We start from the raw sequence: 24,248 nt of genomic DNA on the forward strand, positions 1-24,248 counted from the left end.
AATTATACAGTTAGACCAGTATAAAATAAAAACATTATTGACATGCTAACTGCCACACTCAGTATCACCACAGGTTAATGTGATATCCCAAAGCACTTGAAAATTAAGACTGTTTTTATGCCCTTAATATGAATTCCATTTATGGCAATTAGAACATAAACAGGTCTGTCACAAATGGTTTTTAAAGGAGGCAGCACTGGTATAAGCAGTACATAATTTTCATGTAAAATTTATTTGCTCCTGAGATTTGCCGGCAAGGGAAGATTCAAAAGTATTTAATAGTTGCATTCAATAACTCAAACATTCTGGGCTAATGACTAACCAAGAAAACTCTATTTGTTACCAATGAACCTGATTAGAAAATACTTTAGTACTCTACAGTTACACAGTAAAGGTGTATAACTATATAATTTATTAAATGTGCCTTGCAGTGACCTTACCTTGAGCTCTTGATCTAGTTTATCTAAGCTACTCTGGGATCCTGTTTGCTGCTTGTTGCCATCTGCATCCACACCAGTCACATCATTGTAGAACACACTGGCACCAACCACAGATCCTCCATCTCGTGTCTTCCCTCCTGACAGGTTCACCCCTACAGCACACCACAGCTTGGGAGAAAAAGAAATGTTACACTTGAATCTCAAACTAAAAAAAGAGAGAGACAAGCATTGTTGAATATGCTAAGTGATATCAACATTATTATATATCCGGAGTCCATTTTAAGTTATTAATTACAATTAAAGTCATATACATTTTACTGAGACATAAATTCTTCTTCACTATATTTAAAAAAAAACCCAGCTTATTTGAAAAAGAATGCAATTGAGTCCAAAACAAAAATATTCAAGCTATAGTTTGCCCGAGTCTCTTATCATCTGACTGGAAACATCCTACCTTCATAGAGGTATCCTTCTCATCCAAAGGTCTCAGGTAAACAGGTACAGGCAAGTTCTTCATCTTATTTTCACCTTGTCCGCCATTTGCCACCTAGGCAAAAAAACAAACAAACAAAAAATTTTACCTTTAAAAGAGGTTTACAATCTTTGGAATCAGTTGCTCAGAATTTATTAAACACAATGAGGAGTTTTGCATTGTTGTCTCCTTTACAAAGATTCTTTGCTGCTAAGTTCAACAAAAAAAAAGCTAGAATCAAACACAAGCTGTGAAATCACACCCTCTACAAATGTGACAAAACATGAAGCTGTTACCATTACGCTTGAAAACATCATACCTGTTTGTATTTCTGAGGTAGACTCCAGCCAAAAGCCTGCACTCTGCCATCCTCCTTCTGGACATGAGCTTTCACCTGGCGGTACTGCTCCCTCTTCTGCTCCCGGCGTGAGGCTAAACTGGCTTCAGTTCTGGGCAAGAATCAGGATTGAGGAACTTCTCACTTATGATCTTTAGAATCTCTTGTGCAATGGGAATTGCTGTTAAACTCAATAACCAAGATCACTGTGGAAGCACTGGGTTACCAAGGCTACCCCTCGGTTTTTTTCACCTATCAAGACACCTGGTTTCCTGTGGGCTATTTTTAAGGGACTGGGGAAAACCAGGCAAAACCAGAAAGTCTATTGCCAGCATCCTCAAAAGAAATTAACTTGGGTTGTGTAGCTCTACTAGGAGCTTTAAAAGTTGTAACTCACAAGGACATATTGCCAAAACAAAGCACAGGAGAAAAAAAATAATTACAGATTCTTGTTAGCCTGACTCTTAAGTGAACCTTAAGTACCTGTACAGTTATTGCTCAGCTACAACTTTTTCATATAAAAGCATACCAAGTGTTGCCTCCTGTGCCTAAATGCACTTTCTTGAAAGACAGTGGTATTTACCAAGTAGAATATTTCACCCAGGTGCTCCAAGTATTCACCCACTGCTGCACATTTCATTCTGCACTATCTTGATGCCTTATGAATCAACACTCACTTCAGGAGATTATACTTCACTTAGCAGCATGCTAGTAATCTCAGAGAACTAAAAGAGCAAACACTTGATAGACCATATCTACTATAAAACCAAAATGTCTTACTCTTCACTGAGGAATTCAAAGGCTTTAGATTTGTCACTGGGTAATTGAGATAAGGTGCTGCTTCTTTTCTTGACTGATGGAGTAATGTGCGAGGTTGGAGCATTATATTTAACATTGACAGGAGGTTCTGGTTTCTTTGCTGTATTGCTGGATGAACTGAAGAGCCTGCTAAAACTAGAAGAAGAGAAAAAGACAAGAGTCAAGATTTGTCAGATACATCCAAACTTCACTACGCAGGCAAAACACAGCATATGCCAGCCTGTTCAAGACAGTTATAAGGTAAGAAACTGGAGCCCAACACACCCAGCAACACTCTCAACGCACAAAACTCATGTCCATAAGAAAAATTTTTAAAGGATTATCATCCCATTTATCAAATCCAATGGGAACTTCATCTTTAATTAACATTTACACGAAACCAACAAAATTAGGATGTTAACATCAGACCTGGAAGACAGTTCTATGAAGGACATTAGTTCATGCAGAGAGCATTTTAAAAAACCCACTATTTTCTATGCAACAAGATAGAACAGTTTTCTGCAAGTCACAACATCAAAAGGATTATTTGACAAACATCTTGTTGAGAAAAATACTGGTTTAGATTTAAGAGCTTGAAGTCAGAAAGGAGAATGTAACTCTTGGTAAGCTGTACCTCACAAGAGGGAAAAGAAGCTGAAATAAATGCAACCCACACATGCTATTCAGGTTTCTACTTTTCATCAAAAAAATGAATGTGGAAAAAATGCTCAGAACAAGAATCCTGGTGCATATTCAGCTAGGAAAAAAATTCCAGCACTTTGGTATTTAACTTCACAAAGTGCACAGCCACTCACTACACACTGCAGCTTACAATACATTTTGTCTTCCAGAGCAGTCTTACCGAGTTGGCATGCTGGGCAACAAGAGGAGAAGTGTTAAGATATCTTCATCTGCCAAAAAATAATTAGCTAACATACACAAATGTGCCAGCTAATTGGTTAGGGTCTTTATTTCTGCCAGTAAGTTGTGCTTCTATACTTACAATTGCCAAATGCTTGATCTTTTCTTCTCTTGCATGGCTGGATTTTCTCTGGATGCTCTACAAGAAATCAATTCCAAGTTAGCAACAATTTAAAAAGGAAAAGGAATGGAACAGTGTGAAACTCTTATTTTTTAAAAAAGGATAACATCTTGAAAATAACAAAGTCTTTTTTTTTTCACACTACTACTTCTTTACTGATCAGAGCATAATACCGAAATTCCCACTACAGGAAATAAAGTTACATAATAAACTTCATCCCCATTTCTTTGCATCCCAAACAAACTGGCAACTTTTCAGACAGAAGAGACAAGTCTGCATAACACTTTGTAATGAAAAAAGCTTGAAGAAAGCAGCAAACCATTTTAAATTATTCTGCCCCCTATTTAATATTTTAACCACTGTCTTTTGTTTTAAAGTCTATTAATCTTCAATACATCAGTAAATAATTGACAAAGTGTTCCCATTGCCATAGATTAGAGATAGGAGAGGATTTCTATAGCAGATAATAGCTACAGAAGAACAAGCTATGGCTGTTGGAAATGTACATTTTTCCTCCTAAAGGGTCACAGGCATGAGGACAATGGGAACAACTACATGTCACTGCTGTTCATGGCCAGCAGGCAGCACCACAGCCTCTGGTACCTGTGGTCAGGGACAAGGATGAGTTGGTCTGAGGCAGAAAACTTATGTTTTCAAACCATACCTTCCAAACAACTGAATATTCAGGATGCAAATGAGACCAAATCACCATCTATATTGTTTATATTTAACATGCCTTGCACAGCTTTAAACTGTTTTATCCTGAACAACCCAAGTCTTTCCAAAGGAATTATGCTCAGTCTGAAGACGCTATCCCTATTTTGACAGCACAAGGCATGTGTACACACAGAGTAATTTTTAATGCCCACCACATTAACGTTATTTACAAATATCAACTTTTTTTTCTGTTTCAGAATAAGCATCCCTTGAAAAAATGTGTGTATTTCACATCATGAAGTAACATATCTTCACTGAGGTCTCACCAAGAACCATTCTGACAAATTATATGCCCTTAACTTAAAAACAATGATCCTCATGGGCATGAGGAAAACAAGCAGAAGGCAACGAACCTGCTAACCAAATCCTGCTAACCCAGCATCTAAAAATCACAAGGAGCTCTGTCAAAGATTCTATAAGAGCCTTTTCACCTTATCATCTCAGTCCATCGGACAGCCTCCTGCAGCTCCATCAGCCTCTCCTTGTACTGGTTCCTCTCCATCAGCACTCGGGCCATTTCCACACGTGTGAAGCGTTTCCGCTGTGCCGTGGGGACATCGCTCTGGGCACACAAGTTAATAAACATGGCAGGGACAAAGGTGCACCACAGGGCCCTGCAGAGCCACCCTCTGCCTCTTGATAATAGCCAGGCTAGGGCACAATTCCAGATTTCAATTAGTTTGGGGCTTTGGAAATCTGGGTTTTACTTTTCTCTCCTCCCATCCTTTGAATGCAATATAATGTGAATGAAAACAGGTCTTCAAAAAAAGTGTGTGCTAACAAGTGGGCAGAGAGGAAAGCAAGACAACTAATCACTGTCAATTTAAGTTTACTTGTGCTCTTTAGATCTTCTGTCATTTCTACACAGGAAGGAACTTTACCATTACTTGTTAAGCAGTAAGTTTTAGTAGCACTCACTAAACACACAGACTTCTAATGTCCCATTGACGTATGCACACAAAACCACACATATACACCTACATCATCATCCTCTTTAGCCTTCTGTCTTGCTTCTTCTGCTTCTGCACGAGCTCTAAATAGAAAATAAAAAACAGCTGCAATAAATATCACAGTAGGGTTTGTCTTCTTTTCCTTTTTGGCAACCATGGAATTAAACTTACTTTCTCAGCTCTTCTTCCAGTTCTTTATTCTTCTCTTCAAGCTTTTGCTTTGCTTGTTTTATAGCCTCTAATTCACCTTGTAGTACATCCTTTTCACAGGTCAATTCATCCACCTTTGCTATTAAATCATTCTTCACTACATTCAGTGCATTTCTACACAAACATTGAAAACATATGGTTATAAGGATGGCCATGGTCTCGCAGTTCAGCTTCAGCCTGGTTTTATTTTTAAAGACCTACACATTTCTTACACAGAGCTGCTGTAAAAAGATACAGCTTTCTTAGAGGTCAAATCATTCCTCCCAAATCTCAAACATTCAAACACACCCACATTCTCTCTATTAGAAAAAAGTACTGATAAATAGTTTGATTTTCCCTCAACAGTGCTCCAGTGGATTTGCCTCTGCACTTAAAGCTGTGTTTCTAACAGGGAGTTGATCTCATCAGGACACAGCACTGCATTTCTTAGAGTCTTACAAGGATAAAAGCAGATTTTTCCTACTAGACCCTTATTTCTAGAAGACCAACTCAGACAAATGCACCTACAAATTCAAAATACTCACACCCCCATTACTCTGAGAACTGAGAGCACATTTGCATAGTTTCAATTCCGTATCAGGATATTGAAGATATAATGAAATAACAGAAAGTCAGTATTTTTTACATAAACATTCTCACTTACTTTGTCTCCAGCAGCTGAGTGTTTTCCAAAATAAGGTTTTCAACCTCACGCCCCATTCCTTTCCAAAGGAAACAAACACATTAAATTAATAAATAAAATGGATGTTTTTACAAAACTTGTGTTTTGCCATTGTCTAAAGTCAAATGAATTTTACATATGACAAACTTGCCAGAAGAACTGTGAGCTATCTGAAGTTTCAGGTCCAACCTACCTTCTACAATTAGCCTTCCCTCCCACCTTCTCCCAGCCTGACTTCAAGTAAAAAAAGCCCGAAGACATCCCTACCTAAGCACAGGCCAGTGCTGCTACTCTGTATTTTTAGAAGATGTTACAGTACTAAGTCAAAAAGCAAACACAGCATATATTGCAGAAGTATCAGACCACAAAATATTCAGTTTAAAATGCTCAACTGTGTTTTACAGCATTATCATTATTGCTTTTTGATCTCTTATAAATTGCTATATACCAAAGTGTATCAGTTATAGACAAAAAACATGCTGAATAAAGTTCAGATTGTGAAAGCCCTGCAGACTTCCCCAGAGCAAATGATACCTTACCAAAGAAATTATGGTCTTTAAAGCCCATGCATTCCATGTAGAGCAAAAACAAGAACAAGAAACATTTCATGTGAGGTGTAGCATGATTGAGGAGAAATAAAATATTAAGACTTAGGAAGTAAGAGAGAATTAAAACAAAGCCACCACCAAAAATCTGAAGTGGGATCTAATGTGATTGGAAGCAGGATTTATAGAGAAGACTGATGTGGAAGGATTTAAGTTTGTCACAACCATTTCCATCCGTTAAACCTCTTATATGAATCAGTAACTCAATAAAAGTGTCTCATTTTCTGTGAAATAATTTAGAAGCACAGTCCTTGGAAGAAATTCTAAGCCATTCAGAAGTTTCCAATCAAAATGCTCTTACGGAGAAAAGTGAACATAACTTTTCAACATAACTAACATAACTACTTCAGTGTTACTTAGATTTCTGGAAATTAATTTCTCACCCTATTTTTTGCATACCTAATATAATTTTCAGAATTTTAAAAAAGGTAGTTTCAGGAGAGAATAATTATTTTGCATCTTGCACAGCAAAATAATTATGACATAGATAACAGCAGAAATTATGTTAATTCAAGATTAACATAATGAATGAAAAAGGTATCTTAATGGTGGAGGCTTTTAAAAATACTTTAGAAACACAATCTTCCAAGCAACTTTGGTGGCAGAAGACTTTAAAGATATTTGGATAAAGAAGAAAAGGTATCTATAAATAGACATGCAAGTCAAAGTTCTCTCTTTTGACATTTCCCTCTCTGGGTTTTGGATTAAAAGTAAATGATATTTACTGAAGTAACTTAGATCAACCATGGTTGATTTATCAATATCTGGAAAAATCCCCTATACAGCAGCCATCAAGAGATTTTATTGAAGTTGCTCGTGCTTTTTAAACACTCAATATTCACAGATAAAAGTATGTAGGATCACATCCAACAGGTTTCAGGATCTTTTATAATGCGAGAACAAAAACTAGAAAGCCAGAGTGCAACAGCAAAATAAAGTTACCAAGCAGGGAAAAAATGCAGAGAACATATTGTATGAGAGCAGCAGCCAAGAATGCCTAACTGGAGAAGCAACAAATTTCAAAGATTCTTTGAAAAAAGAAGCATACACACCAGAATATTCCCCTGGGTATGCAGCCCAAGAGAAAACAGATTAGAGAATCCTAATTAACTATTTTTAAACAACTCTATACTGAAGGTTAATGCTCACTTAGAACAGGTCCAAATGCTTCAAACACACAGGCTATCCTGGATGCAGGTGTGGCTTTTCAGATTTTGAACTATGGCTGTTCTCAAAGCGAAATTATGATTCTAAAATAAAATTTTCAGACCAACACATTCTGCATAACAAATGCAGGTATAACCCTAGGCTTAGTGTGCACACACTGGTGTTTTCAGCATTAGATTTACAGAAAATGGTAATAAACTCACTGACAAACCTTAAATAAGTTAAACTAAAAAATATATTCTTTTTTGCCCATGAAAAACAAAGTATTAGGATCAGGATATCCTGACAATAGTTTGATTTCTTTAATGAATTTATCACAGCTAAGGGATGGATGTTGCTCCATGTTAATACTCTGCAGTATCTGTATTTTTGCATGCAGAATGCATGATTATTTATCTCTGAATGGAATGGAATGACATCCAAGAGTTTTAGATGGAGTATGTAGCAGTAAGGATGTGGAGAGCCTCACTGCTCAGAGTGTCAACAAAGAAAAACCATCTCAGACTGGAGATAGGCTCATTACTCCTAGTGAGTAATACCATACCTGCAGAAATGTCACCAGTTTGATATAAAGTAAGTTTCTGGAGGAACACTGAACAACCAGAAAAACAGATTGCACACAGGAGTCTCAACAGTCCTAACAATCTGTATTTTTGCAGGATCACAGGACAGAAGCAAACAAGCTGCTGATTTTCTGCACTCAACTCATTTTGAAAACACCTGAGAGTAGCATCTGGATTTTATACATTCCATAGTATCGGCTTTCATTATTTCAAAATGAGGCCTGAACAATAACATAGTAATAATATCTTGCTATATTGTTTATAGAAAGATTATTTTTCTTCTGATGACCTTTTTGATCTTGGTCAACTCAATTTTATTTCAGTCATTTGAAATAAGTGACTGAAATAGTCAGCATAGAAGTAACAGCAAGATCCTTAGGGGAAGGAGAAATATGGGTTTTCTCTCCCCTATCAATTAACAGTTTGATTCTCAAATTACCACCATTTCATTTGCTGCAATTCTTTCACATTAAAATCTTTAAGGAGGTGATAAAGCCAGGCCACTACAGATCAGGCATGACCTGATTAAAACTACCTAAAACTAGTTCAAGACAAAAATCCTTCCTTGAGAAAAAAATCCTTATGTAAGAGAGCATAGAGGGAGAAATGGAGAATAGTGTAGGAAGTGCCCCAGAAGATTAAGCTCCTTATACAGAGAGAAAGAAGAAACGCTTCTGGTTTTGCATTCCAATGATTACCTTAGGATGCTACTCAAACAATTTTAATGCAAATGAAACGTAACAACAAATCCAGCAAGTCTAATTAAGCACTTCCTAAAAAGGAAAATTTCTGTATACAGCATCTTTCTTACCCAGTAAATCTGCACCTTCGTCCACATCTCCAATTAGGCCAGAACCAGCAGATGACAGCTCTTCAAAGAGTGACTCTGTGTTACGGTCAAATGCTTTGTTCTTGATGCCTTTGGTGGGAGTGCTGGGCAGAGAATTAAACAAGACATGAAAAAGCAGGGAAATAATACTCCCACAATGAAGAAAAGCTTTCTCGGTATTTTTTACCAGTAGTTCATTTGTTCCCTCAAACAAACCCCACAAACTTTCATTTGACTTACAAGTTCTAGATTCTATTTTCAAATACTGCTTTGCCATCAAGGTCTCAAACTTAAAGCAGTTGCTGATACTGAGCTGGACAGGATTGTAATAAATCAAAGCATGTCAAGTTTTGGCCTATAGAAATTGAGTTGTGTCAGGACTTACCCCAAATGCCTGAAGAACAGACAGCTCAGCTAAACTGGAAGATATTTAATAGAAAAAGAATGCAAGAGAAGTGAATAGTAGGAGGTCAAAATATTCCTCTGGTCAGAGAAGGGGCTCCTTTCACACAAAGCTCTTCTTACATCCTTAAGATTCACCATATAGGGTAATTTTACCCTTCTCATCACAAGAATTAAACAAAGACAAGAAAAGGAAAATTCCCATATACAGCATCTTTAAATAACCTTCTAAAATTTGTCTTCTGCCTCAAATCACAACACACAACTTACCTGGAACCCTTATATCCACTGAGATCTTTATCCATATCCAACTCTGGAGTTGACTCAATAATTGCCTGAACTTCAGATTTTTCTTCATTTTCATTTCCCCCTGGGGCAAAGCAAGTGGTACATGCCCATAAACAAAATCATCATGACATATTAACTACATGTAGTAGTTCTTCATCAATCACCAACTTAGGATACTTCTGTACAAAGACTTATCAAAATAAATAAATGAAAAGACCCACAGATTTTGATACTCTAGTGCAGATACTGGAATTTCTAGGTCTCTCCCAAATTTAACACAAGTCATCCAACAGCACTTATTTCCTACTACTTCTGTAACTGAAACCAAGATGCCCAACACTTCACAACTCTATGTGCCTTTTCTACTGCCAAAGAAATGTCTTAAATAATTCTGATTCTGAAGCAAAAAGGACTAAAGTCACCAACAAACAACAGACTTATCTCTGACCAATATTCTGTACTCCTTAAAATACTGAGTAGAAACCCCATTCTCATTTGTGGCACAACAAAAGATAGTTAATAAGTGATCAAATATGAGGTCCATAGTAACCCTACATTAAGAAGTTAAAGCAGCTCACCAGTGCACACATTTCTTGTCTCTTGAGCTACCTGTACTTCAATATTCTTGCTTACATCCAGCTTCTCATTTGACATCTCTGTGTCCTTTGCAAGCCCTTCAACATTTTCCTTTTGAGGGGTTTCAGCAGGCAGCACAGGAACATCTGAAGCAGCTGTGGATGCTGGCGTAGTACATTTGGAGCCTGCTTGGCTAACATCAGAGAGCTCATCCTAGAATTGCACCATTACCAGTAAAAAATGAACATAAAGTTTTAATAAAAGAGTTGGGCATATACACTAAGGAACAGACAACAAAATCACTGTATTTTACTGAAAATTATGCAAATGCAAAGACAAATGAATAAAAATAATATTTTAAGCCAGTACAGTCATCTTTAGCCTGACTGTTTCACTCTTGCTAAGACAATTACAGCAACATAAAAATGTCTTTATTTTTAATAGCAATGTTTGATCTCAGCTGATCATTTTAGCCACTACTTTTCTGTGAAGGCTTCCAGAAAACAAGCAGCATTCTCATCCTAAGAGTCCTTCTAGCTGCACAATGAACTGCCTAATCATCCCAAAGCTGTTATAAAATTAATGGTTCTGAATATACATAGTACCTTAAAAAGCAGCCACTGAAGAACTGATGCAAATATGGATTTAACTAATATAAAACTGTGGTAATTCATAGAGTCATAATCACAGAATGGTTTGGGTTGGGAGGAACCTTAAAGATAATTTTGCCTCAACACCCTGATGTGGGCAGGGATGCTTTCCACTAGACCAGGTTGCTCCGAGCCCTGTCCAACCTGGCCTTGAACATTTCCATATTTGCAAGCACTTCGCTTAAGTTTTCCACGCTTTCTAGTCTGAACTGTGAGCACTGACTGACATTGGGAACGGGACCTGGAACTGTGGCAACTACTTGTCCAGTTAGATTTCAGATCCACCAAGGAACATCAGTGTACAGTTCCTCCTCAGAAACTGATTCCTGGCAACATTTCACAGTGACACCATGTCAAGACCCATTTGTACGACATTAATTACAGACTTAGTCCAGCTGCTGGACTCCAGACTGGGACCATCACCCAGACACAGTTGCATCCAGCACTGCATGGGAGGGCAGAGTGGACTGTGTGTGACACAGCCAGAGGCCACTACCTGAATATACCAACAGCCCTTTTTCAGCTCTTCACTCATCTCCTTCATTCACATTTTACTGCCCGTTCATGCCCAGACCCACATCAGATGTCTGATCTGTGACTTAAGTAGCACATGACAGTGAACAACAGCCCACTGCAGAGAGGAAAACAAGTCTGCCCGTTTAGGCCAATAGTTTCTAGCATACTCCATTAGAGGAATCTCGTTGGGGAAAACAAAGATGAACTTTGAGGCTGCTGTGTGCAAAAGGGAGGCAGGATGGTAACATTTTATCAAAAGTTCTAGTAAAGTTTGTTTGGGAATCACAGGTGAAAGAAAGGCTCTTGGACAAGTCTGTAACATTTTTGTCATGCACAAAACAGGTTTAGATTTTGCAAAGCACAAATTCACTGCATGCCTTTTTGAGGAAGAAATAAAACTGAATTTAAAGGTTATTTTAAAATAACACAGAAGAGACCTGCATGTAGATGTACACTGTCTCACTTGTACTTAGCATAAGATTAGTATGAATTGTAACTTACAGATTTCTCCTTTTATAACTTACTAAGGCAAAGTTTTTATTTGTGTGGGGACAGGGAGGAAAGCAGATATTTATGTATATCAGCATAAATGCAAAGCTTGCATCCTATAGTAACATCTCACATTGAATTTGCAAATCCTAGAAACAAAAATACAGCACTCATTGCCTACCAATTACAGACAGTTCTCATTGTTTTATAGTAAATTGCAGAATAATCAATTATTAATATTCAGTTTTCTGTCAAAAGTATTCAGAAATACAGACACCTCTAAAGGAATGAAAGAAAAGAAAAAACCACTGCAATTTACCCAACTGCCTTCTGAATGGGTGAAGTTGAGGCATTGGCTAATGGTTCATACTCGAGTGAGCAGATACAGAAGGGAGGAAGTGGTGCCCCTTACCAAGGGCAACCAGAGCTCACACAAACAAGAAATAAAACCTCAGCAGAGTTGCTGGCTCTGTTTAAACACTTCTACATCTTTGTATTCCAAGAGCATCCACTAACTGATGCAGCACAAACCAATCACTGACTTTCACACACAAAGCTCAAGGAAAATAGCTTGATGGCACAAGAAAAAACAGGGAATAGAATGGTTCTTTCCCTAAGGGAATTTCAAATCACCCATATATTTTATATTTCTGACTTTATTATCTATGGTATTTTTTTAGCTTACTCTTGGAAACCACACAAATTACACTATTACAAATGTTCGTTCTAGAACTAAAGAAAAGCAAAAGTAATTTAATTAAAATGACACTGAATTAATCAGAATATCTCAAAGACTAAACATTTGAAATTCAGTGTGGTGCTGACTTAGCAAAATTGACTTTTTTCATCATGCTGCCAAAAGACACCTCCTGGAAAAAAAAAAGTTTAAAAATTCAATAATTAAATCTGAAGGAGTAACTCATCTGCAGTGCTGTGCAGGAATGAGTAGAAAAGAATGACTGGTACATAAATGTGTGTCATCTTACAAGGATATCCAGCAATCTCACTATTGCGCAAGCTACAGAATAACAGATTTTTTCATCTCTGCCTATCTGCTCCCTGTTTGTGATAGTTTTGGAGGAAACACTGACCATTAAGGAAAGGATCAGGCATGAATGGAAAATAGATGCTAGAAAGCAGCAGAATCTTGTTAGTGCCTTGTACTGGATGTCAAAAATATTCAGAGGAAAAGTACTAGAGAAAAAAGTTTCAAATGCTGGTTTTGACTTCAATATATCAGGTTATTCAACAGGTTCAATTCAGAAGTACTTTACATTCATAGCTACAAAGTAAAGATGTTGATTTGAACTCAAGGAACTTATTCTGAATAAACAGATTTGAACAACTACAGTTTGTGCTATTTTGTGAATTCTCATTTTAGCAGTGCATTATTTTTAGAATAATTATATCAAGAAGCCTATTTTGACAATATGGATTAGCCAATTTTCCGAGGAGGAAGATGAAATCAGAAGCTTCCCTTTTCCTACCTCATCTCCATCTACTCTTAGTCATAACTTATTGTACATAAGTTATATTTCAGTCAGCTTTCCTAAAATCTGCCATTTCACTAATTTTAATAGCATAAGACAAAGGGAATTGGACATATTCAAGATCCAACCTCCTGACTAGCACTCTTTTTTAAGTGAAAAATTTTTAGAAGCAAACTCACACTGTCACTTTGATATATCCCTATAATTAACCACTATTTACTCTTCCCATTATCTCCTTATGACATCCATGATAAATAAATGGATTCCTATTACCTCCAAATAGTTTTGTAGTTCTGATCAGTTAATATTCCTGGGCTAGGCAGGTATTAAGTTCACTTAAGAGGAAACTCCTCTCAGCTATATGCCTTTCCAAAAATAACAGTACATTCCAAAAAACTTCATGAAGAAATATATGCTGGTAGGATTTACACATTCTGGAGTTCCTCCCTCTGTAGAGCCTCCTCCTGCTGTGCTGTGAGTGCACCTTAGACTGCCAGACTTATCACACTCCAACACCACTGCCCCATTCCTCCACTCCTGCAGATTGGTTTATTCCACCCTCTCACAGCTGGAACATAGAACAATTGCAGGAATGATGACCACGCTACAAGCAAGGGAAATCATGCTCACAGACTAATTTAGGAAAGTTATGTCATTCTTAGCTCTGTGGTCTACCTGCACCATACAGCTGGTAATAGGCAGAGGCTGCATGAAGAGCACTGACCATGTAGTAATCAAAGCTTTCCTTCTAAAGCAGCATTATTAAAGCTTATTAGACTGTTCCCACTACCTAGTAAAATATTTAGTGTGGAAAAAGAAGTTGGAACCTTTGGAAAGGGTCCTTAGTCAGAAAGAAAAGACCCACCGCTGAGAATAAGAGGAGAATTAATCTGTATTATCACTCATTTGGAAAATGTCCCCAACACTTTGTTTCTTGTACTAAGAAAAGTTCCCTCAAAGTTCACTGGAGTAAGCAATGCATTTGACTTAATCAGAGAAGTTTCAGGGCTCTACCTCCCCTCTTTCAATTTGGCAGCTTATTGGTTTTTTGCACCCTCCCAAAGATCTACCATCTGTATGGGAGTTTTTCCTGCCACACAAGGCAGCCAGGCTGCACTCACCTTGAGGCTGGTGTGGGACCGTGGCTGGCTCAGCTCATGGAATTTCCAGTGCTCTGCTGCAGGCGTTTCTGCTACCTCCCTCTGAGCCTCGGGCGTGAGGAGAGCATCTCCTGCAGGTAATGGGAAGATGCCCAGGGATATTGGACGCTCCTTCCTGTTGGAAAGACATGCAGGGTTCATCAGCCATCTCAGATGTCCCACAGTTTATTTGCCTGCAGCCTCCAAAATCAGCAGGGAAGTGGTGAAATTCCAGGTTCAAACATCTAGACACTGCTCCATTAAATGCACAGTGCAGCACACCCAGACTGCGTCACAGCACCCAATAATTCCTCATTTCACAATTGCCAAGTCAATTGCATGGTTTTAAATAGCAGTTATTGATTTACACTACAGCTAAATTTTTATGGAAATGAAACACCTGTTCAATACAAGTAGAAGACAAAAATGTTTCCTTACTTCAGATTGAAAATAGTTTTCAGCAGCCACTATTAAAAATACCATTTTGCAACTTTTTCTTCAAGATATAAGCACATAATTTCTACAACAGCAAACAGCTAAATCATCAACTGAAACGTTTGCAAAATTGTAAACAGTAACCCTCAAGCAACTCTTCTCAAATCATTCAGTATTTTATTCTGAAGATCACAGAAATGGATTTGTGTAAGAGAAAAGAACTGGGTCAGGGAATTACCAATGTTACAACTGGCTCAGCTAAAAATTGTGTAGTTTTACCCAAGATCAGTTCCAACACACTATCCTAAAGCTACACAAAAGCTTGTGCCAGCATAGCAAATTATTTCATCCCAAATTTTCACTTCCTCACTCTTTCTTCTTCCCTATGGCAAATAGTATCTGGAAATTCCAAAGGTTTACGTAGTAACCCTCAAAAGAAACAAAAAACCAGCAGTGTGCTCAGTGAACAAAAGGATTCATTCTTCCTGCTAGCAAGAGACAAAACCATTGTGTGCAATGTCATTCATAGGATACTGAGGCCAGCCCTGAAAAGGAAAATTATCAGCCAGGCCTAGAACTGAGATAAGCAAAGTGTTTGTTCAGGCAAAACAATGTAATGTAGAAAAAAAATGACTATAATCAACAAGCACAGTTTTAAGTATAGTAGACGGAGAAGATAAAAGTGTGCACAAGTGATGGCATAGTTTTCACATTTTAGCATTATGAAAAGCCAACACACAACCACATGTGCTTTATTTCACAAGGCCCTTCACAGATTAAATATAACCTAGGCGGAATTAGTATCTGCATACAAAATACACGCAAATATATGGCAAGGTGTGCTGAAAAGCAAAAGTTTTGGACATATTTTTGATTTTGTTTATTTACTTTGAAGAAAAGTTAGTGAAGAAGAGATTTCATTCACCAATTTATCAGTAAACTCCCTTTGGTAAATATTACATTGTCAAAATCACAATGTTCAAACAGCAAACAATTTAAATTGGCATGAACCTTTCCAGTCCAGGTGCACAAAGATGCTCCTTGTCACAAAATCCTTTGCACCTAATTCTCACATTGGAGCTATCTTGGTCTTTCAGAAATATTATTCCAAATTAAGTCATTAATTGTGAAGTAGTTTAGCACAACAAAGCCGGCAACAAGTAAGTAAAGCAAAATCTGTCTGGGTTACAAAATTCAAAACATCTGATAATGTTCCAGCATCTGCAACTGCTGGAATGAGAAACCCCACAGTGGATTCCAAGAGTTCCCACTATTGTAACAGGTCCTGCTTTGCTTTCAATTTCCCACCAGTCTCAGGCATGTGGGGAACAAAAGACAGGCCACAGAAGCTGAGATTATGTCAAAAGAGGGGCTGAGACCATTTCAGTGGATAAAAAGTGCAGGAACAAAAAGGAGGAAGAAAAGCTGCCCTTTAGTGGTTGATAGAGCTGCATTGTGAGAGGCCTGGCTTACTGCAGAGGGTCCAGCACATTTCCATATTGCACATTCCACATGCCACAAAGTTGATCTGCTTTGCAATCCTCAAAAGAAAGAATATTAAATGGGTACAGTTTAAACAGTTCACATCTGGCATCACTTCTTTTTTCCAGATTAGTTTGAAAAAAAACTTTATTATAAACATACTTTGATGTGTTAGAACAGAGGTCAGGTGCATTGCAAGGCTGTACAGTAAATGAAGTTTGCAAAAGAGGCTATTTTGGAAATTAAGCTTATTATGTGAGTGTCTGCATTAAAAGAAATTATCCAATTAGACTGAAGCAATTTCAATTTATTTCACTGCTTGTTGAGCAGAAAACAAAGAACCTCTTCCACCTCCCCAGTGCACAAAAAAAATGTCTGAAAATGCCACAGTGAGCAAAATGGAAACACATATTTTAAAAGCCTGAACTAATAAGTGATGCATTGAAACATCTGCAGGAGCCTTTAAGGAACTTTTAGATGCTCAGTTCTAAAATCTGATATAGTGTTTAAAAATAGAAAATTTTTTTCTACAATTACATTCCTTCATCCTGTATCTCTTTTTTTAAAATTAATTAAGACTAAGAAAGTGAATTTTAATTCATGTAATTCCTAAAGCAAATTAGAAGGGCAAGAAAAAACATAACTTCCCCAAAACCCTCAAATCCATTAAATACTCTGGGGGAACAAAAGCACATTAGAAGAAAAAAACTATTTCTCAAGCCATTTGACTTGTTTAAAACTTAAAAGTAACTTGTAAGTTACTGAATATGAAATTCTGTTTTGGTTTTGTTTGGTTTTAGAGTTGGGAAATATTTGTTCTGGGCTTGTGTTCCCCCCCCCCCCCCCCTTTAAACAAACACAGCCTTACCAACTAGGTCAATCTACAGAGTTTCACTTGAAAATTTCTTTTATTTCTTGACATTTAAATATTCATTCAAGTTTTTTATTGGCTACTGGTATAAACTGGTATTTTTTTCAATCTATTGGTTGCATTTAATCTTTGGAACAACACTTCTGTGCTCACAGACCCAAGTTAAAAGCATGCTACCATACAAAATCTACATGCACCAAGTATTAAGGAGGAAAAAGTCACATTAGTGACTTCGCCACATTAGTGTGTAGAGAACAGTAATTTCCAGTATTTTTCCCATTTAAAATAAAATTTACCATTAAATTTATAGCCACAGGTAAAACATGTCAAGCTTTCAGGCCAGAAAGCTGCATTTTTAAACTTTTCCAGCTGTAATTACAGTATTAAAAGATGCCAAGACTACTTTTGGCCACAATATTCTAAAGTGTTTCTCTCTGCTACTGCTCCAGGCACATAGGACAAACAGAACACAACCGGGGTGGGGGGGAGACGGGACACAGGACAGACAGACAGCTGGCAAATTGCCATACATGTACAGAAACAGAGGAGAGGGCAACATTTGGCTGAACAATAGTGAATACAATTTAAGAGCTCTAATGCTTCAATAATGAAAGATTTTTTCCCCCCCCACCAACCAATAATCAGATTTCTTGAAAATAATATGATCAGTTAATTACTGTGGTTTTAACATCAATTAACTTATCTTACATAAGCCTTTTTATTAAAACAGGAGCAGTTTAATAGTACAAAGCCTTGGACTACATACATTTATGCTACACAAGATCAGCCAAGTACGTGACAATACACTGAACATGAGCTTTATCCCTGACATTAACACTGCAGCTTTTGCAGCAGGTTATATTAAACTGATGCTAAAGGTTTGCACAGAAGAGATACATAAACTGACCTTAAATAAAAGGCAATGATAAAAGTAGATTGTATCTCTATACATAGACACATTTACAACAAAACCTGACATTTATACATAATTTACTTCTCTAATTTGTCCCTGTTTGAAAAAGCAGGAGAACAGAAAGCAGGGGAGCAGCGAGAGCACACAAAGATGGGGTTCAGTGGGTTGGAGTACCTGAGGATCCTCGGGAGGTTCTGCGTCAGAGCTGGCACCCCAGTGGAAATGGAAAAGTGCACGAGCAGCAGAACCGAGAGCGACACCAGGATGGCTGAGTTAATGACCACCGCCCCGCCAACGAAGCCAAACACAAACAGCAGCATGCAGCCCGGATTCATGGCGCTGCGCTGGCATGGTGGAATGCCGGCTCTAAGAAGGCTACGCAGGGGCCAAGGGGGGATCTTTGTAGGCAAAGTCTGTCATTCGGCCGCCACCACAAAAACAATGCCATCAGCAGCAGCAGCATTCCGCTCTTCTGCAGCAGCTCCAAAGCAATGACATCACCACCCTCCTCCCCCTTGCTGCTCCTCACAGCATCAATGCAGTAGCGCAGAAGCACAGCCAGCCTGAGAGTGCTTCTCCCTCCTTCCATGAAGGGTTCGTAGACTCCAAAGCTCCCAAATCTGCATAATCTATTCCCAGCAAGCCCTGAGGACAAGCAGGTACCATGCAGGCACACAAAGACGTAGCTAGACCGCGGCCATGCTGGGACAGTCACTGACATTTTCCCTGCCTGCCCCAGCACAAACACTCCAAAAAGCTCAAATTGTTTAAGGTTAATTAATCCACGAAGTATATCTCAACGCTTAGTCGCACAACAGCAAAAGCCACTTTCTACGGATTTCTACGCTGTTCTCTTACTGCATTCCAATCATACAACAAATCTTTCTGATTCAGCCAAACTGTTGTTGTAGGATTAAAGAACAAAGTCTTGCAAACACAAATGAATTGAATTTTTTTCTCATTTCAGGGTGAGAGCAATAAATAGCTTACCTAATTCTACTGTGTGTTGTGGATTCTAGCTGATCACCCCCTGTTAACTGATGAAGTTTGGTTCTTTCCAAGTGCTCCATATAATTGTGTATCATCTGTTTAAAAGGACAGAAACAGAAATACTTAGTAACATTTACTTGTACTACAACTGCATAGTTCTTGACCAATATATTCTCCCCCTGTAATGCTAAACAGACGAGGATGTAGAGATATTAAAAAAATAAATAAGAAAAATTATACAGACCAGAAGAGAAGTCCATAATAAATTAAACATATTGGAGAACTTCCTTGTCCATTTGTGTACAGAAAACATCCTAAGGGTAAAGAAAGTGCATGCACTATTTCAAACATGAGTTTGGAAAAGAATTGCCATGTTCAAATCCATTTTGGACTCTGAGACCTCTATGTCCAGCAGATATTAGCATTTTTTACATGATACATATTAGGCACTATAGGCCTAATTGCAAAGTACTCTGAAGGTCAGACAATATGCTCCTCAAATATTAAAGACTCTGAATCTACAGGCTAATAATCATATTATTTCTGTAGGCAGAAATATGAAGTCCTCACTTCTTTTTTTCTTCTAAAACACAAATAAACTTAAGCCTTCTGTATTTTCTATAAGGGAAGTTTGGTTTTAAATTATCTAGACCGATATCTCATTAAAAGGACAGAATGGTTGTGGATTTTTAGCACTCAAGATGAGTTCTGCTTGCTCTTTCTTTCTCACAAGAGACAAGCACAGGACAACATGGTATTCCTACAGTCATGACTTGTTTAATGAGCCCCAACTCCCATGGCCAAAGGATGCTGCTCTCAGCATGTAATGGATCCAGGACATGCATGGGGAGAAGATGAGGTTTCACTGCATCATTCCAAGGGCTTCATTTGGACACACATCTCTGAACTTAAAACTGAGAAAGTCTGAGAAGCCTATGTACAATTCGATATTTTTAGCACTTCCAACGTTCACGTTCACAGATGAATAGGGCTCTAAGAACAATAAAAGAAGAAAAATCACAGGTGTACTGCAGAGGAATTTAATGTACTTTTTTTCCCTGAGACATTTTGAGGTTACATCTTAACAGCTTCCTCTAGAAAAAACAAACAAACAAACTAGTCTTCAAAACTGTAATTTCTTCTGCTATTCTACAAAGAGTATACAAACACTTCAGAATAGTGATATTCCAGGCATTTGTACAACCAGTTTATATAATCTTTTCTTTTGGGGGCAGCTGCACACATGAGACAGAACTCAGCAGGACCTGGAAACCTACATTTATGAGTTACTCTCAAGACAGGTTTGATGTATCCAAGTTTGACCTTCAGATGCCACCAACCTCCACTAGCTCCAGTTTTTCCTCAAATGCCGGTTGCCAGCATTAGCTACATAGGAATAAATATTCTTGGTTCCAGATTTTTCTGATCAATAAACTGGCTTAAGACATCCTGACTGATGGATATTCTACAAATCAGTAACTTATGCTAAGTGCTGGTTACATACAGATGTTGGTTTTCCCAGCATTCACCTGAACTAATAAATATAATTCAGACCAGAAAAAAATATAATGCTATTTTCAGAGAAACATTATATAATATTCTTGGACTGCTGTCAAAAGCTTACAGCATTTATCCTCCAACAAAACACAGTGTTCCACCAGACCATCCCATTTGTTTTCTGGTTTTTAATGTTTGCTCACACACAGAGACAAACAAAAGGCACAAAAGGACTGAAAGCTCCACCTTCAACCATCCACATTTGTTTTTTTCCATTTTAACCAAGCAGCCAGAACTAGGTGTTCCGCTTACTCCTTTGCATAGTTTTACAGAAATTTATTATAATGCAGATAGTTTAGGAGTTCAGGGTGGGGGGGAGCAAGAGTGTCTAACTTTGAAATGCACATTAGACCATTCCATATTCTCTTCATGTATTCCCTCATAACAGGAGGAGGATATTGCTGACCTGCCTACAAAACCCCCCATTTTCAGCACACCAATTGGTTTCTCAAAGTTAAATTTTAAATAGAACAACTGTTTTGTTTTCAGCCAGTGAACAGAAGATGAGTGTCTAGTACCTCTGCAGGGAACTGCTAACACATAAGAAAAAATAATAGGGTCAGTAAAACTCAACAGCTTTCACATTTTGCAAAGGACATGGTTTTAACCTACTCTCTTCCCTCCTCTCAGTCTGTTCTTTTGTTTACTGAAACATCTCATCACATTTATTATCCACAGAGTCTAGAGGGCAAGTCAATTTAAAGGACTGTTCAGTTTCTATTGTTCTGCAGCTGAAAATGAAGCTGATAATAAAGTATGCAAATCTGTAGATCACATATTTCAGCACAATGCATATAAGCTATAGGAACCAAAAAATAAAACTAAAACCAGAATGTGCAATGCTGCCTGGCAACTGAAGATTGACAGAATCATAAGGTTCTACATGCATGGGCTACACAGCAATTTCTCCACTGATCCAGGCTATATGCGCCTGTGGTGTCCAAAAAATCAGAACAGTGGTACCACCATGTAAAGCCCACTCTCTGCCTCAACTCAGGGTCCCAAAGATAAAAGTTCACAACACTGGAATAGTGTCCACAAGGAAAAGAGTTCCTCACCCTCCCTTCCCATGGGATGGGGAGCTCCACAGCTGGTGCTGTAGAGTCATAAGAAATGGTGTGTGAATTCCCAACTTCCACAAACTTAATTTGAAGGTTAAAGTAATAAATACTGTAGCTTCTTGAGAAGTAAGCCCACTCTAACCACTCATCTGCAATAAAACTTTGAAGACTCATTCCAAAACCACTGGGATTTGAACCAGATGATATTCAAAAATCTTTTCAATCTAAATGACCCTCAAGTCTTGACGTATCCATGAAGTGTCATTCTGATCCAAAAACCTGTAATGAATTAATGCACTAGAATTCTGAGGGCTCAAAATCTGATTAGAATCTGCTGTTTTGAGATTATTCCACTTTTGAAATAAAAAGGTTTTAATATTACTAACAATTTTAAAATAGACTTAAATAGACTGAATTGCTCTCCACTCAGCACAATTTTTACTGAAGTTATGCTGGAGGACCGATGATAAATAATTGACTGTGTCTACCCATCTTCAATACAAGCTGCAGTAAATATTTAGCCACTCATAACCTTCCACTATGGACAATTTGCTCTGCTGCCCATGAAGTCCACAAGTACTTTGAATACAACCAGCTGCTCCTAGGAATACACATCACAGACAGCACTTCAGCATTGTTGTAATTGAACACATTGCTCAATTATTATTAGCTCAGGGAATTAAACTCAGAAGTTGGAAGGATTACTTAGTTAACAGCAATTCACAGTTCAGGTGTTAATGACTTTAAGGTACATTTACAAACCAACTACAGCATGCCTTTGAACATATTACATGTGAGTGAACATGTGAATGTGAGTGAACATGAAATCAATTCCCTTTGACTGCAATGTCTCTTTCCACTTCATAAAAGTACTCAGATTTCCTCATAGGGCACCTGACAAGTTTTACAACTGCAGAAGTGTTACAAAGTTTTTCTACATCTTAAACTTCAGCACTCAGTAAAAAACAATTAACATCCTGGCACTCATTTCAATTTCTACCTTTACAAATACAACCACTCCCAATGTATACAAGCCTGGCACTTGGCATATCCACATTTGTTTGTGACATGTTGGAGATGTTAGCTGCAGCTTTGCCTTAACCAGGCTGAGAGCATCTCCTTTATACCTTCCTTGCTCTTTTGCTCCTCCTTTTTGTGTCACTGCTTTAGCTCCCCCAGACAGGTTTCAGTAATTCTTTGGCTATCAGACCAGTCTCGGTGCTATAGACCCCACTGTTTACCCTGCAGATCCAGCCGGGCTGGGCACAAGCAGCTCCTCCCTTTGGGAATGTGCACCCAACTGTGTGCATATAGATCTTTCTCTGTACCAAATAATCTAGTTTTATTGAAGTAACATATTTATAGAATCTCCTTGATCCAGTATCAAAGTTCTAGACATCCATGTTCCACCTTTTTTCCTTTCAGGGTTTGTGGTGAGTTTCTCACCTAAGTAAAAGCACCATTCTCATGAGAGAGCTTGATGCATCTTTATCCATGCACAAGATGGTGTTGCTGGCAGATACATTAGTAAGTAAAGATGTTACAATCCAGGTTTTATAGATCAAGCTGTTAATGCTCAGCATAAGGCTTTAGAAAAACTATTTGCTTGAATTGATATCCAAGGTCTAATCTCACAGACAATGTGACAGCTGCCCATGCTTAGCTATAATTGTAAATAGACAACTCCACTAGCCTTCTCTTCCTGTCCCCTGCCCAGGGACTTGCTAGGGATATGTTTATCCTAATGAACCTGACAAAGTCCATTCCCAATGCCAGAGCCAGGCTCACTGTTCTGTCACATTGTATCAGTGCAGAACACTGAGAAACTTCCATGGCCCAATTATGCTTCATTAAATTAAGCCCACATTCTATGTGTCAGGGAAAGATATTGAACCACCTCAGCCTAGTGCTTCCCAAAGGAGAAAAAGATTAACTTCCTTAAAAAAAGAAAAATGAGGTTTATTTTGGAAACCTGCGCACAGAGAGGCCACAAGTATTAGTCAATTCTCCAGGAGATCTCAAGTATTGCTTTGCCTCAGTTTCCCAAATGAATAATAAACATAAAAGCCTTAGCCAAGTCTTTAAAAAGCCAGTGCCATAGTTATGAAGTTATGTCCTTTAGCTCTGCAGAAAAAAGAAAGTAAGATCCTTTACCTCCTACTCACCAGGTAAAACCACCCTGAATGGTTTGCTCTCAAAGAGGTAGCAGCAGCAGTGCATCATCTCAGCAGCAAAGGCAAAAAAAATTGCCACCGTAAACCATTCTGCTTTCCAGCACACTGCCCTTCGCTGTATAATTGCTTCCTTCATCTAGTCCTTTACAGTCAGAGAAAGATGGAAACAAGATTTTGCATAGTTAGGTTCCAGAAGTTCCACCCCAGGAACTCCAGCACATAGTTTTGTCACTCATCTCATCTGAGTGTTAAAGCAGAGTATGATCAGTGAAAGATCAAAACCCACTGCGAGCACAGGAAAGACAAGGAACCAGAGCACAGAAGGCAGAACATGTTCAGGCTGTTCCAGCCATTCTGTTCAGACCAAACATTTTATCCTCTTCACTACCTGCTACACCTCACCTTCCAATCTGCCATCTCAACT

At 38.1% G+C, this 24,248-nt stretch overlaps 1 protein-coding gene across 12 annotated transcripts in view; it reads right to left on the reverse strand.

The window, feature by feature from the left end:
• Positions 1–24,248, reverse strand: part of SPAG9 (sperm associated antigen 9) — a 62,370-nt gene that overhangs the window by 17,930 nt on the left and 20,192 nt on the right. For 5 of the 12 annotated variants that reach the window (XM_058039114.1, XM_058039117.1, XM_058039112.1 and 2 more), the window contains exons 4-18: positions 19,033–19,127; positions 14,324–14,477; positions 10,060–10,270; positions 9,464–9,563; positions 8,774–8,895; positions 6,167–6,181; positions 5,610–5,667; positions 4,928–5,080; positions 4,788–4,839; positions 4,238–4,368; positions 3,051–3,107; positions 2,030–2,203; positions 1,232–1,361; positions 895–987; positions 441–608 (exon numbers count right to left, since the gene is read on the reverse strand). In XM_058039114.1, the coding sequence (XP_057895097.1) occupies positions 441–608; positions 895–987; positions 1,232–1,361; positions 2,030–2,203; positions 3,051–3,107; positions 4,238–4,368; positions 4,788–4,839; positions 4,928–5,080; positions 5,610–5,667; positions 6,167–6,181; positions 8,774–8,895; positions 9,464–9,563; positions 10,060–10,270; positions 14,324–14,477; positions 19,033–19,127 (1,713 nt within the window). Of the gene's footprint in view, positions 1–440; positions 609–894; positions 988–1,231; positions 1,362–2,029; positions 2,204–3,050; positions 3,108–4,237; positions 4,369–4,787; positions 4,840–4,927; positions 5,081–5,609; positions 5,668–6,166; positions 6,182–8,773; positions 8,896–9,463; positions 9,564–10,059; positions 10,271–14,323; positions 14,478–18,216; positions 18,615–19,032; positions 19,128–24,248 lie in introns of those variants that run through there. The other 7 variants (XM_058039118.1, XM_058039116.1, XM_058039111.1 and 4 more) reach the window with 5 other exon arrangements.

The sequence above is a fragment of the Melospiza georgiana genome, chromosome 21 (assembly GCF_028018845.1).
Source record: "Melospiza georgiana isolate bMelGeo1 chromosome 21, bMelGeo1.pri, whole genome shotgun sequence".
Lineage (NCBI taxonomy): Eukaryota > Metazoa > Chordata > Aves > Passeriformes > Passerellidae > Melospiza > Melospiza georgiana.